This window comes from Rhyacophila brunnea, unplaced genomic scaffold (assembly GCF_057557595.1).
Source record: "Rhyacophila brunnea isolate RB1 unplaced genomic scaffold, BYU_Rbru_1.0 scaffold_19, whole genome shotgun sequence".
NCBI lineage: Eukaryota > Metazoa > Arthropoda > Insecta > Trichoptera > Rhyacophilidae > Rhyacophila > Rhyacophila brunnea.
In genome coordinates, this window is record NW_028232848.1 from 4,878,951 (window position 1) to 4,895,509 (window position 16,559).

Consider the following 16,559-nt stretch of genomic DNA (forward strand, 5'->3'; position numbering starts at 1 on the left):
ATGTCTTTGACCATTCAAGTGTGATAAACATCCTACGAATAATAATTGCTTTATAATAATTATTGACCTAAGAATAAGGTAGTGTTATTTTGAAATATGCCATTTCTTTTGGCATTCCCCAGTGATTAAGCTACAACATCTGGCCGTAGCCATAAATTGACAAACAATAATTGAAGTAGGGAGTAAAATGATGTTAACGCGTGTGTTTGAACATGTACCTAACCGAAAATTTTAATTTTTTTTTTAAACGGTTAGCTTAGCTTTAGCTTATAATGAGTATCTTTAGAATTATCTTCAAATGTGTTAATCTTGCCCATTTTTTGAATAATAAAATGCCTAATTCTTGTCAAATTTGGGATCACAGAGATGATCAATATAATTTTTTATGGTAAATATTTCACTATAATAATGTCGACATAAATTATACCGATGGTTTTATAAATGCGTTTAAAAAATAATAAATGTAACAAATCTTAACACCACTGCACAGTTATGTACTGAAATACTCGGCACCCGCAAAAGTTCTTGAGATGATCATGCATAACATGATTTATCCAAAAATTGAGTCATTTATAATGAATGAGCAGCATGGATTTAGAGTTGGCCGATCAACGGAAACTAACCTGATGGTATTTGTAGATTATGTGTCGTCAGCACTAGATAGAGGCCATCAGGTTGACTGTTCCTACAATGACTTCTCAAAAGCGTTTGACAGAGTCGATCACGACATCCTGTTGGAAAAACTCCAACTAATTGGATTGTCCGATCGTTTTCTGAAGTTATTCGGGAGCTATTTTAGGAATCGTCAACAATACGTATCGTATGGCGTCTATCAGTCACAGATGTTCAATACATTTTCTGTTGTCCCTCAGGGCTCAAACTTGGGGACATAGCAATGGTCATTAAAAACGCTATGTTTTTGTTGTTCGCTGATGACCTGAAACTCTTCATGGAAGTTGTCACCTTGGACGATTGTCGTCAACTCCAACTTGATATAGACAATATATTAGATTGGGGCAGGCGTAACAAACTGGACTTCAATATTGAAAAATGCAATATTTTATCATTTACCAGAGCCTCGCGAGTATTATTTTTCCAATATTCGATGAATGGCAGAGTTCTTTCGCGAATACCATCTGTAAGGGATCTTGGCATTACGTTTGACAGTAAGCTGTCATTTAGTGGTCATATAGCTATCATTTGGAAAAAGGCGCTACAAATGTTGGGCTTCGTCTTGCGTACTTCCCGGGTCTTTTCGGATGTTACTGTATTAAAAATTCTTTATAATTCCTTAGTGAGAAGCCGGCTTGAGAGTGGGTCGATTGTTTGGGCCCCGCATCAGTTGAAATATGACCTTATGGTGGAGCGAGTTCAAAAGAAATTTTTGAGACTCCTTTATTTGAGGTTATATGGATACTATCCGTGGCTTTATCCAACTGACTTTCTCTTAGGTATGCTAACATACTGTAGTTTAAGTGCTAGAAGATATCAATATTTGGCCACGTATTTTTTTCGACTAATACGTGGTGTGAATGAGAACTCTGCCATTCTTGGTAATATTGACTTGTGTGTCCCTGATAACTATCTTAGAAATCGGGAGCATCAGTTGTTTGTTCTCCCGAGGAGCAGAACTAACCTGCCATTGGTGATGCCAATTGGTAGAGCAATAACTCTGTTCAACCAAATTGCTTCGGATGTTGATATATTCCATCTACGTGAGAATGAGTATAGGCGGACGTTATTTTATAAATTCTTAAAATAGGGTCTGCTTAACTCATCCGGTGTACTTCCTTGTACCTATATACTTCATATATTTTGTATTTACACATTTATACTATAGAATAACTTAATATTGCATAATTACAATATTACATAATACTTTTTTAATAATATTTATTTGTTTCTAAATGTCATGTTGTGAACGTCTTAAACTTATAATTTGTAATGTCCACAATATGTAAAATAAATTAAAATTGAAATTGAAATTGAAATTGAAAATTGAAATTGACTATATTCTAAGACATTAGAGCGAGAGGTTTAAAAGAATACTATTTTATGTAACAAAAATACTTTATGCAGTCATCAAATGTTTAAAATAACTATAAAGGATAAAAAGGCTTCAAAATTATATAAATAGATTATCTACAACGTTTAAGGTATGTCCAGGATCATGCTTTGGAAATAGAACAAAAGCTTCATTTTGACCTACGCCGAGCATGTCTCCCCTTAAGAATTAATACCCCCGTCGCCATCACGAAACAAATTGACATGTTCCCAGCTCGACGTTCTCTCTCCGAATGCCAGCGAGTCCAAAATTTCGTCGATTATCTACAACGTTTAAGGTATGTCCAGGATCATGCTTTGGAAATAGAACAAAAGCTTCATTTTGACCTACGCCGAGCATGTCTCCCCTTAAGAATTAATACCCCCGTCGCCATCACGAAACAAATTGACATGTTCCCAGCTCGACGTTCTCTCTCCGAATGCCAGCGAGTCCAAAATTTCGTCGCGCCTATAGTTGAAAATTATTTGTCGTTTCACTGATGTATCGTCTTAATGTTTTCATAACAAGTGTCGATAGCTTTAAATAGTATGGAAAATGGCACTTCGCCAAGAAAGCTCGCCATCCGAATGGGAATAACTGGAGTAACAATCAACCTTCATGCGAAATATCTGAGCTCACAGTGGTAATCCGTTAAAACCAACCGCTGCCTCTTCGAAACTTGCATACTGATGCTTCAAATACATTATCATCACGTTATGTGCTGTCACAATAAGCTTCTGCTACAGGGAAAAAATGAGTAATGTCATTTTTCTTTGTATTTAAAATGTTATCAGACTGATACTCCCATCCTGTAGCAAATTTTGGACCTTTAAATGAACATTGTCAGTTAGCAAATTACGCCGAAATCGCCAGAACAACAATGAGGTTACCTCATGCGTATCGCGGTACATCATGAACCGCACTAGTCAGTGAACGTTTTTTTCTATTATCTGCAGGCTTACACATTTTCGACTCGCGTTGTTCTTTGTTTTTAGTGGTTTTCTCTATGGATTTTCTATAAAATTATTATCTATGTCTGCTGTTTAGGTCTATTATCTATGGTCGCCTGGCTGGCTTCTGTTCAAAATATTATCTATGGATGCAATATCACAGTTCTTTTAATGTAAACACACGTAGAAACTGTTAAAATTAATTGAAATTAGCATGAATAATGGATGATAATTGAAAATACTAATACATTAGAATTGGCACTCTCTATCATTGAATTTGTAGAGATAGTTATCATTCAAAATATTGTGCGGAATAACGAAACCATAGACTAAATTTGTCACCGTGACAGCACATAACGTGATGATAATGTATTTGAAACATGATGGCGCCTCTTTACAGTGGGTAGTCATGCACCTCACAAAGATCATTATGAGTAGTTTAGAGTTAGAACTCAAGAGTTATAAAAGATAATTTAATTTATGAAAAGGAGAATATGTAAACCTTTAACAAGCATATCGACAGCTTCACTCTTGGTGCAGTTGGGATGGAACCAGGAAAAGACAGTGTTAGGATCGATGGCAGCATCCAAGTCTTCCACCAGCTCTCGGAAGATCATTCCTTGTTCGCCAGTCCTGGAAAAATCATTTATAATATAGAATGACATTCAATAGTTCTACAGTACACTCTCAGTAATCCGCTTCTCGATTATCCGACAACTACTATAATTTTTTTTTCTAGTTGAAAGCACAATATCAAGCTCTATAATTCGCCGGTATTCGATTGTCAAATTCAGTAGTCCGCCGGGTACAAGTATACAACGCAGAGACGGGTTTATTTTGGAAACTTCTCCTTCGTAAAACGTACGTTCATCGCGAAAAAAGTAATGTACCTGCCACTAGGCAGGCACTTCTTTCTATGCCGAATTATATGAATGTTATCTTTTCTTAAATAAATTTTAAAAAAACTGTTTTACTTTCACATTATTATCTATATACAATATTATTTAATCCTTAAATCCTATGTATTTCCAAAATTGAACATACACACTATTAACACTAAATGTCTTAAATAGTATAAATCAGCGGTGCCCAACCTGTACGTACCGTACATACTTGCGTACCGTTTTAATGTGGCTCACGGCTCGCGTAGTCAGATTATGTATTAAGCGCGCAGTGTATGTCAAAAATCGGCAAAATTTCTACTCACTGTGGCAATACCTCGTCGGCAATCACCACTGGCGAAAAGGCAAGAGTAATAGTATATTAGTCTACGGGCGAGACGAAGCGCGTTCTGACACAAGTGTCAGTTTGACAATTATATTTATCATATAGTTACCCTAATAATTATGTCAGAATATGAGCCAGAAAAAAAGGACATACACTTACAATTTTCAAGAAGATTGGGAAAAGAAATATTTTTTTATTTATTTTAAGAAAAAATGTATTTGTTTGATTTGAGGTTCAACAGTTGCTATATTGCAAAAAGTGCAACGTAGAATGACATTTTACAACGGTTCATAAAAAATATGGTGCTGAATATCCTATTAACAGCAGTTTGAGAAAATCTAAAGTGAAAGAATTGAAAACCACATTAGCTGCACATATCGCACCCTCGCAACTAAACCGCCACAAGTCCAAATTTACATGTTTTGAATTAATTACTACGTTTCATTGTCTATCGTTCATAGTATATGTACCGAAAATTTCATATCTCTAAGTCATCAAATTCAAGTCAAAACTTCATTCAATATCTAAACATATTTCAAAAACACAGTACAAAAATTCAAAAGGTAAAAACTTCAAAGCTGATTTTCTCTGTTTGACGTTTTTTGGACTGTGGCAGTTTAGTTGCGAGGGTGCTATATACTTACAATGCACAAAAAACCCTTTGACGACGGCAACATAATTAAAGACGCAATGCTTGCTGCATCAGGAACATTATTTCAAGAATTTAAAAATTAGAAGGAAAATAATTTAAAAAAGGCTGATTTAAAAAAAAAAAGGTCATCATCCTATGTGTGGCTCGCCTAAAATTTTTAAATTCTTAATTTGCTCGAGATAGACTAAAGGTTGGGCACCACTGGTATAAATTATACTAGACAGTTTTGACCGATTTAATCAACGCTATTTGTATATATGTTATGCCGAATGTGCGAAATTGACTATTACATGAAATGGGCAAAATTTTGCCAAAATCATGAAAAATGCAAGCCCGTTGCCTTATTCATGAATTAAACAAAATATCTGCTGAGTGCGTGAATTCAGCAGTAATTTTTCTGCCTAGTTCATGCATTGGTCAAATTAGATAGTAGCGCTACGGTGGTGTTTTTTGCAATTAAACCAAATGTGTCAAATGCTCATGCATTGGTCAAAATAGATGATCACGCTCCGGTGGTGTTTTTCGCAACTAATTAAAACTAACCAAAATGTGTCAAATGTCATTGATTATATAAAAATATACCAATCAATAACTACAATGACGTTCATATCTATTTACTATGCCCAAAAAAATCTAGAACTATAATATGATAACGGAAGAATTTTATTAAAAGGTATTTTCGCGATTTGATTCGTGCTTGGGTATCAGGCAATGGTCGATTGTTTGTTTGTGATAGTATGATTTGATAGTTTGTTGACACTTGTTAGCTAACCTCAAAATGGACATTCAGAATTACAAAACCTAGCCTAACCTAATAATAATGATATTATATTATGTCCAATTATAACTAATAAAACCATCCGTATTAAATTTACTTTTTCTACTGTCATGTTAACAGTTTAAGAATTCCATACCCAGGCGAATTCACGCACTCAGCAGATAATTTACCTAATTCATGAATAAGGCAACGGGCTTGACTATTACATGAATTAGCCAAAATTTTGCCCATTTCATGTAATAGTCAATTTCGCACATTCGGCATAACATATATAAAAAAAAATAATATTAACTATCGAAAAAAACGCCAATCCCGAAATCCTGGGATCAAAATTTTGGCTCAGGATTGGATTCCCTAGCGATGACAGTAAATTTTCCGTAAACAGTCAGAAAACCATCCACAATGCTTGACTTATTGATTACATACCTGTGAGCCGTAACCCAAAGCCATCCATCCCCCATGTCATTGTGACAAAAGAATATATCTCCTTTTTGAAATGTCAACTCGTCGGTGTCCGGCATTTTGGTGTACGGAAGAATTGCAACCACTCTCTGCAATATAAAAATAAACTTATCATTACTCAGTTTTACCAATTTGGAAGAGAGCTTTTTTCGATACGGTTCATCATCTTGTGGGTCTTGGCCACCTCCAGGAAATGTAAGACGATCCCATATGTGAACTGGTTACATGTAAATTGTACGTAAAACATTTCACCGTGGCACAGTTCGCCGTGAGCTTTCTTATCGGAAAGAGATGACCATATACTATATGGTCTCTAATATTATTAGATTCAATATGAACATTAATTTAATTTTCATAGCTATTTTCGGCAAAATTCATCAATTAAAGAACGAAAACCTAACCTAACCTAACAAATAATCCAGTATTTCAGCTGTTTTCAAAATTTGTTTGCTGCTGGCTTCCTGTAAAGTGTAAACCGACGAGAACCGTGTCTTATTTGGACATGAATTTTATGTCAGTACTATACGATTCAAAGCAGTTGGACACTCTTTAATATACGGCCATATATTTCCGATACATCATTTCACGGTGAAGTGTAATGCGGCGAACCGCATGCGTACAAGTTTCCGGACACGATGTTAACAACCAGCTCCCTTCATTGACTTAGCTTCTAGGATGCCGAGTTTCTACATATTTCGAATTCCACCAACCAGTGTCTTGGAAAGTCGGCAGCATAACTTTGAAGGACGCTCGTCATTCGTTACGCAACGGTACAATCATGACGTAGCAAATGGCAGAAGAAGAGGAGCAACCCTGTCAGTGTATGTCTCATGACCTTGCTTTTTTCTTATGTTCTTTTCAAGAACCTCTCAAGTGATTTAAATATCTTCCATCATAGATACATGGCGTGTCAACAGAGCCGTTCCACTGTCACATGTTGAATAATAAAGAGAAAACAAATAAAGCGTTGTATGCATGAGTTATCATATGGACATTATATCTTTAATGAAGGATTTCTGAAGTTCAAAATTAACATAATTCAAGTAAATTGTTTTTTTTTTTTTTTTTGACCATGTCCGATCCTAACAGGATCATATGGGCCTCCACAGAGTAGAGGTTTGTATTAACAGATTTTGTTTTTTACGAGAAATGGATGTCAGCCACTTGCTCAACCTATTAGGTCCATACCCTGACTCACACACAAACTGAAAAACAATAAGTGTACTTGCCAGACCCAGGATTCGAACCTGAGACCCACAGCGTGATAGTCCAACGCTTATGCCGCGCGGCCACCGTGGGTGCATTATATTACGCATATGTTTTTACGATGATTTTTTTTCATTCATATTTCCAATTAAAGCCTCTGCTCAAAATACAGCTGTTTAGAGTAATTGATTAATTACCTTTTTGTCATTGACAGGCTCCGGCGGAGGCACTGGTTCCAGGAGACGCTCCCTCTTCAGCAGATCGGAGCAATGACTGTAGAAACCGACCAGGTCACTCAACGAATCAAACTGACGGCCGCCTATGTAGTAGTCTCCACACACCGCTGTTATTCTGTTGGATATCATTTTAGATTACAGTTGTATCGGGCCAACGCAATATTAATTTGAAATAAATCATTGTAGGAACCATAACGCCCCATATAAATTCACGTCATCAATGTCTTTGAATTAGTTTCATATGTACCTGAAATGATTGATGCCGGTGCGTCCCAAATAACTCAAAACATATGAGCCTGGTTTTCTGTCACTTTCGCGAACTGTAAAGACAAATAAAAAAAACATTCATTTAGAAATAACATAATTTTCTAGAACCTCAGAAACATACATAGAAACAAACATAAACCTTGTGAATATTCAATATTGAATAAAAAAATAAAACATTCATTTAATTTAAAAATAGATATAAAATACACATTGACAGAATACATTGTCGACTGACTGAAAAGTTCCAAGTTAGAACCTCAACAATTTTACGGGATCCAGTGAAATAAGGGTTCCTATTCGAAAATAATAATGCAGTTCTAAGAGTTACAAGGTTCAATCCCCGTTCCATTAACAACAGCTCTGTTTCTAATAATACTTTGTAGGTAATTGAAAACAGCTGTCAAAAAACATGATATTAACTAAAAAAATTTGCATTTAATTAAAAATGCGAGTGTTTTTATCTGTTTGTTACGTTATAACTGAAAAACTAGTAGACCGATATTGATGAAACTTGCGCAGATAGTAGAGCAACTAACAGCCAATTCAGTAGATTCATTTTTTACATTGCTCCAAATGTGGGTTACTGATAAAACTAACTTAATATAAAAAAATAAAAAAGAACTTTAATTTTTAAAGATGCTATCAATTTGAAACCATCACCAATAGATTCCAGATATGTCAGATTTGGTTTCCAGATAGAAATGAAAAAAAAACATATGTGTTGTCATATAATGTTTGAGGCTTTCACGGTTGTTTTTTATCGTAGTAGATTTAAAAAGATTTTAAAAGATTTAAAAAACGTCATGGGCACTATCAGCAAAATCCAAAATTCGAGCCGGTATCCCTGGTCGTAACGATTGACAGATTACTCTGAGCAACGTTTGCTCTTAGCTAATCGGATTCCTTTTGACATTCTTAGAGCAATGTTTACATTCACATACCTACACTACATTTTCATTATAAAACATATTGTCACTGTTCTGGCAGAAGACACTAATTCGAAAAAATTACATATTGAGTTAGTTATACCAAAATGTTCCTTATTTCAAACTTTACCGTCTGGAAACCTTCTTAATAAATAAACAGTCTTTATTTTAAAATCATCCTTTTTACGATTACTTAATAAACTCACATGATAGACCATTTCAAACATTTTAACAACTTCAAAGTCAAATTACTCAAAACTAGTATTCTCCAGTTAGTGTGTTCTGCCAGAACAGAGACGATATTATTCTATGATTATATGATAGTTTATATTATATCACCGTGATGTTGCATATCATTTAAGAATTCGACTCATCCAATCGGCTGAAACCCGTGGTATTGCCACCTGTTAAAATGACTCTCAGCAATGCACATGCATCATCTCTTGATAATGGCCTCTGCAACGAGCCCGAAACGTCGAGTAAAGAAGGAAGAAGGACACACGGTGGAAACCCAAAAATCTACTACGATATGTGTTGTCAATTTACTTTTCGAAATAATTGACTCAATAAATACCAGAAGAGAAACAAGAGATGTAAAAAAAAAACATAGACAAAACCACACACCTGTCAAATTAATATTAAATACCATAAATCACACCCGAACAATGCTGGGTACTTCCCATATTGTAATAAACGTATTCAATTTACAGCGAATAAAACAATGATATCAAGATTTCATTAGAGATGTTACTGTATATTAAAAATTTATTATTCCTCAATAAAAAAAACTGAGAGAAAAAATTTAAAATTTTTTGATTGGCTAATAAATCAAAAGATCATTAAGTACTGAATTAAAAATGAATTACTACTGGATGATTTAAAAAAAAATCATTATACATCTCCGGTTGAAGCGTTCAGATACCTTCTAGAGGTGCGAATCCACACAACATTCACTATAATAGAGACTATAATTCCCACGATCCAAATAAACGCAATACATTAAAGTATTACCAGTCTATTGTGTTAAAAGAAAGTGTGTAGAAAAATTTTGCAAGCCAGATGTTGTTCAATAATAAATATTATATAGATATTTGCCATCAAAAAAACTCTCCATATAAATCTGTTTCACTCATATGGCGGCAGGGTATATGTGACAGCATAGTGATATTCAAACAAAACAACAGTCACAGACGCTAAATCAAATTGGCAAGACAACAACACTTGAGAAACACCAGCAGAGCCTTAGTCATTGGCAGCGTGTTTTCATCAGCTCAGTGGATGGCAGAAAGTCTCCCAAGAAAAGCATACAGAATGCAAGTATCAAAAACATTATCAGCGAGTTTTCACACTCAAATAAAGAAGAGAGACATAATCCCCACTAATACATGTTAGCAGGCTCTCACATCTAAACTCGCCTCGTCTGCCGCACAGCCATAAATCAAAAGGTACAGTTCGGTTATGAGGAATACAGCGGCAAACACATTTTGAAAATAGCCGATATACTGGATTATTTGTTAGGTTAACCTAACCAATCCTAACCTAACCTAAACTAACAAATAATCCAGAATATAGGGTATTTTCAAAATGTGTTTTCCGCTGTATTCCTCATAACCGAACTGTACCAATCAAACCTTCTAAGAACGTCGATCCGGTGTTGCATATGAAGACCGCGCACATCTACCAAGCGACAGTCGCACGTAACCAACCCTCGTATAGATATTTGGATACGGAGATCGGCAAGCCGGTATAGCAATCACCATTTCGTAGGTGTTCAAATGCGTTCTGGCGTCTTCGACTCGCAGACCGAGAAGCATGCAACTTGTCGATTGCGATAGAAGATTTTTTAATTCGCATTCGACCAATCTACGGAGCTCCATTTGGCAACGTGTGTTTTGTGAATAACGATGACGTCACGTTGCAGAGTGAGAGCCGGCTTAGGCACACATCGGGCATGTCTCTACCATTGGGTCTATCACCAGATGGTAGCCGCCGGTCACAAATAAATTTGACAGGCTACCTCTTGGAGTCGGTACATTTTGGCGAACATAAATGATTTCACTGTTGCAGTGTGGACAGGCTATATAACCCTAAGCGAGCACGCCTCGTGCATGACGTGGCGTGCTTGATACTGTCCGACAACAAGATCTCGTCGATAACCGGTAGTCGCTGCAGTCGCATATAGAAGACTTCTCAGTGACGTACCTGTCATGGCGGCAACGTGTGTTTAAATAATGTATCGGCTCTCTTTTTAGATGTGACTCCTTTTCTTCTTCCCAATAAACCAAAAGTTTACTAATAATAATTTTAATATCACTCCTGACTGTTTTATGTCTATTTTTATTTAAAAAAAACCATCAAATTACGTAAATTGATAGATCCGTACACCACGGAAGTATAAAATGAAATGATAAATTTAGGGGCGTTCCTCATTTGAAACAGAAGTACGATTAACTGCACAGGAGGGGTTTATTAGTTCACAGTTTTAACACGTAGACAAGAAGTTCTTATTCGACAATAGTCATTCATTCGTTCATTCATACATTCTGCAACTGCCGTTAATCGTAGGTGTGTACGAGGCATTAGTTACCGTGTCCTACCTGATATCTCCTTTGATGGAATTATATTTGATAATACCGGCAGCCAAGATGTTGTGGGGTAGAGGAGAGCGTATGAGAATATATGTATTAAAATGTTTACTTTAAAAATAACAGTCTTTTAAGTAAAAGTTCCTGTGTATTGCAAAACAATCACAATGATTGAAAATCAATTCAGGGACCCTGGGTTACTGTGCTAGATAATTGAGGAGATTAGGGGTCAAAGAATCAATGAATTTGGTGAAAATACGTGGCAGTGAGCGATCATGGACAAACTTGGGGAGATCTTTACCCAGCTGTGAATCGATTCAGGCTACTAATGACTGTAATTTTACTGTGTATTCAATTTTAAAAAAATACTTTACACCAAAATAAGAATCATTGAAATGCATAAACGTTGTATCAGGATGAGATATTTTCTTAGATAAGCAACAAAGGGAAGCTTCCAGTCAGGATGTTTCATAAGCTAGATAAAATTATATCATAAAATGCATAAAATAATGTTTAATATTAACAATTAGCTAACCAGTCAATGAATTTGGTGAGTGGCTTCCAAGATAAAAAAAAAACAGAAATATCTTTCTGTTAATAATAATATAATTGAATGAAATTAAATAAATTATTTCAAATATTTTTAGCGCAGAGAAGAAATTAAATAAAATTGTTTTAAAATTTTGTGAATACTCTGTAAAAATAGTGTTTTTTTTAATGGTTATTCATATTATACTATCCGACAACAAGAAATCGACGATAATAGGAAGTCACTGCAGTCGCATACAGAAGACTTCTCAGAAACGTACCTGTCATAGGCCATTGGCAACGCGTTCTAGAACCGTGTTTAAATAATGTATCAGCTCTCTTTTTAGGTGCGACTCCTTTTCTTTTTCGCAATAAACCAAAAATTTACTACTTAATAATAATTATAACATCACTCCTGATCATTTTAGACATATTTTTATTATAAAAAGCTTCAAATTACGTAAATTGATATATCCGTACACCACGGGAGCAGCATAAAATGAAATGATAAATTTGGAGGCGTTCTTCATTTGAAAACGGAAATGCGATTAGCTTTACTGGAGGGGATTGTTAGTTTACAGTTTTAACATGTGGACAGGAAAATTTTGTTCGACAGTAGAAGAAATATTTAAATCTATAAAATTATTACTTAGGAAATATACAGTGATTTTTTCTTACTCTACAGTTCTGGACCGCATTATTATGAAGAAAGAAATAATATTTAATAGTGATATTTATTTGTAAAATAATAAAATCTTCCGTACTAAGCACAGAGGCCGTATCTGCATTTTAGGCAAGTGGGAGATCTGAGCTTTCATATTATTTTACTTTTCCTGCTAATACTGGGGAACTTTTTATTTATTTTATTTGCCTATAATAGTTAATTTTGGTTTAAGATTTGTTTACATACCTTGAAAATTTGATTTATGTTATTATTATTATTATTATTATGTATTGATATTAGCCATATATATGTCAGATACGGCTAATATGCCTTAGTAAATGATAGTTACAACCAAATCGCTTAGTATTTATCGAGTTTATTTTTCAAACTCCGTAGATACGGCTATTAAAACCCTTGATTTCTCCGTAACTATAGCAGTTACGGCTTGGATTTATTCACCGATCTTATACAAAAACTCTGCAGAATCCAAATATCTAAAAACATGAAAATACCTAAATACGTCAGTTACGGCCTCTGTGCTTAGTACGGCAGTATTATAAGTCCCATTTATCTCATTTGCATCTTCAGGCACAATCACTGTGCGCACTCATCAATGTGTACTTAAATGCCCACTGAATGAATACAGTTAATTCTCCTTCGAATCATGATATGTCACACATATGAACCCAGCAACCTCATTACCAACAAAAAATAAAAGATTTTAATGGGTGATTCGTAAAATGGCTCACCTAAATAGCTTCCCATCTTCGCAGCCCCCCACAATCGGTCCTCCGCCGTATAGCGATCCAAACGGCCGTGGTACCATTCTGTCTCCGGGGGTGCCAACACTGCTTGCCTCTCTCCTGTCGACATGATAATGAACATTACAAACAACACACACAAATGCTTACGAATCGATTCGAGTGGGACAGTTTATCACTGGAAATTGTTGACATAACCAATTAATTATCTATAGAACAAAATAAAGTATTATAATAAACAATAAAGCTTGGCAGTATGCACTACGTGTCATACAATGTGTAATTAAATAAATATGATTTTTAAATTATTTCTTTAACTGGTAATTCCTGGTGGAAAGGCATTCTATTAGATACTTAAAATAAAATACAGTAAATAATATGCACGTAGAAGTGGCAAGGAGGTAGGTGGTTAAGATCTGATATATTTTTTTATTTATTTTTTAGAATTATTAATAACCATGTCCTTGCTTTTTCGTACAAGGTGGTTGTTAGTAATTTTGAACAATCACAAACACCCAGGCTTTGAGAAAAACACATAAATGTTTTTGGCATGACCGGGAATCGAACCCAGAACTCTCGGGTGGAAGGACAACGCCTTACCCACTGCACCACGAGAGCCGCCTAAGATCTGATATAAATAGTGTACAACTTTGTCAGACATACATAATATTTGTTTTCATTGAATTACCAATACAAATTGCCGATAGTGACGGTTAGTTTTAAAAATTCAATTAAACCCTGCGTGAACCGAGCCATAATAAATAATTAATTAGTAATTAATATTCTATTATAATAAAATGGTGGCTCGCATTCTGGTTTGAAGTCTGTTGGTTCGTTTACATAACCCAAGAACGCATTTCTCAGTGTTTTACATTGATTATTCATTATTAAAAAATAATGGTCACTGTATTGCTTTTGGTTGCTTACATAATTTCTTTTTTTTTAACCATGTCCGATCCTAAGAAGATCATATGAGCCTCCACAGGGTGGAGGTTTGTATTGAAAGATTTTTGTTTTATACGAGAAATGAATGTTAGCCACTTGCTCAGTTTATTAGGTCCATACTCTGGGTCCAAACACACATTGAAAAAGAACATTTGAATTTTCCAGATCCAGGATTCAAGCCCGGAACCCACGACATTCGTCGCTTAAGCTGCTCGGCCATCGTGGAATAAAATTACGAGGAAGAATCTTTCCGAAGATATTTATGTCTAAAATGTAAATACAATCGTCTGCTTTGATACGGCAATATCTAAGATACATCATCATTATCATAAGTGGCCCAACAACCGAATGTAGGTCCTAGCCTCCTCCTAGAATTTCCTCCATCTCCTTCTATCCTGGACTAATATTTTCCAGGTGTCTGTGCTGGCTGCTCTAATATCTTTGATGACACTATCCATCCACCGGCATCTGAGCCTGCCAGTCGACCTCCGACCGTTGAGCCCTTCAGAGTCTAGCAAGTTTAATGAATTTGAGATACATTTTCCTTGTAAGAAATTGTAAAGCTCCAGGTTATGCCGAAAACGCCATTCTTATCCTTCTAGTATCGGCCCATATATCCTATGCAGCACCTTCTTCTCGAATATATTGAGCGCACTCTCATTGGCCTTGGTGAGAGTCCTACACTTTGACATGTAGATCAGTATGGGTTAGTTCAACATTTTGTACATCAGAATTTTTGTATGAAGGGAGAGGATGTGAGACATTAGCTGATTTTGTAGACCAAAGTAGTACCTGTTCGCCATTAAAACTCTCTGTTTTATTTCCTCAGTCGGTACCTAATGACATTCTTGTTGGTTACCAGGAAACCAAGGTACACAAAAACATGAGATTCATATGGCAAATTGATATTAATATATAACCATTTGGTTATAGTGCCACAGATGACTGCATGACGATTTATCTTTTTTTTTTGGTGGAAACACTTTATCCCATGTACACAATTAGGTATATTAAATACCGTTTTCTGTCAGCGCAGATGCTTTTCGATCCAATAATAGTTGTTAATTTAAAGTTTGATATTTTCACAAATTTCGATGCATCATTATCACACACTAAGATTATATTAGGGTATTGTTGTTTTTATTTAAGTAATAAAACGCAATTTTTTATAGTACTTATTCCACTTTTAATTAATATATTAGGACCGGTTTCGTCCGCCTCAGTGGGACATTTTCAACTGAATACATTTTTTTAAAACAATATTTATCAAACAAAATTCAAAGCGATAGAAATAATATAACAATAGGTACATAATAATTATCCGTCCAATAATACCTTCCCAATAACAGACTAATTTAAAACTAATGAGGTTGGACATTAATATTTCATACTACGTCAGGAGCATTAAACAAATTATTTAAAATATTAACAAACCACAAAATATGAAACAATCTACACTTACAATAACATTAATATCAACAAATAATTATGATTAGTCAAAATTTACAATAAAAATCAGATTTTCGATTCAATAATTGTTAAATTAAAATTTGAAATTTTCATTAATTTTGATGCATCATTATCACAAACTAAGATTATATTAGGTTGGGGTAGGCTAGGTTAGGTTTGGTTTGGTATAAAAAGAAAGTTATAAAATCTCATGCCGGCATCTGCAGCATATTTCCACAGAAGTACACTAACCCATAGTTGTATAAAAGCTCTTATCTCCACAAAGGTATATATTTACTTAAGTAAACATCTTTGGTGTTCACTAACCATTAGTCCCGGGTCCATCAACCTCATCCAGTTCCAAGTCTGCAGCAAGATCCACCAGGTCGCCGGCGCCGCCGTCTTCGGACCCAGTGGAAGGCGAGCCCAGCTTGTCTTTGAACATATTCAAAGCGGCGCCTATCGCGCCTCCCCCAATCGCGGCGCCGCCCATGGGCCTGATCAAGTCAGCCATCATTCAGAGCAAGTAAACAATCTTTCGAAGATAAACAACCGCGCCGCACTAGCTTCGATATCAGCCCGTCGTCATATCAGCATTCACACATTCGCGAAATTTACAAACTGGTCAAGAATAATAATATTTCACCTCAACGAGACGACACTGCTCTGTTGTTGTTCTCACTTATTACCGCGACAAAACAGTCGACGATTGGTCGGAACGGAGTGTTTGTAATGCAAACAAAACATCATGAACTCATTAACTGAATTTGTTTACTTTATAGGAGACGTGAAAGTTTTTCACGGACTTACTGGTCTCGAATAACCAGCCAAATTTATATGAAAATGACATGCGGGGGTGATTATTGACGTTTCTCTGAA

General features: G+C 35.4%; 1 protein-coding gene across 1 annotated transcript in view; it reads right to left on the reverse strand.

The window, feature by feature from the left end:
- Positions 1–16,556, reverse strand: part of vap (RAS p21 protein activator vap) — a 38,800-nt gene extending 22,244 nt beyond the window's left edge. Inside the window, exons 1-6 of the mRNA XM_085945935.1 lie at positions 16,008–16,556; positions 13,275–13,388; positions 7,803–7,875; positions 7,517–7,670; positions 6,078–6,202; positions 3,497–3,627 (exon numbers count right to left, since the gene is read on the reverse strand). Coding sequence (XP_085802061.1) covers positions 3,497–3,627; positions 6,078–6,202; positions 7,517–7,670; positions 7,803–7,875; positions 13,275–13,388; positions 16,008–16,197 — 787 coding nt within the window. The 5' untranslated portion in view covers positions 16,198–16,556. The remainder of the gene's footprint in view (positions 1–3,496; positions 3,628–6,077; positions 6,203–7,516; positions 7,671–7,802; positions 7,876–13,274; positions 13,389–16,007) is intronic.
- Positions 16,557–16,559: the final 3 nt, after the last annotated feature.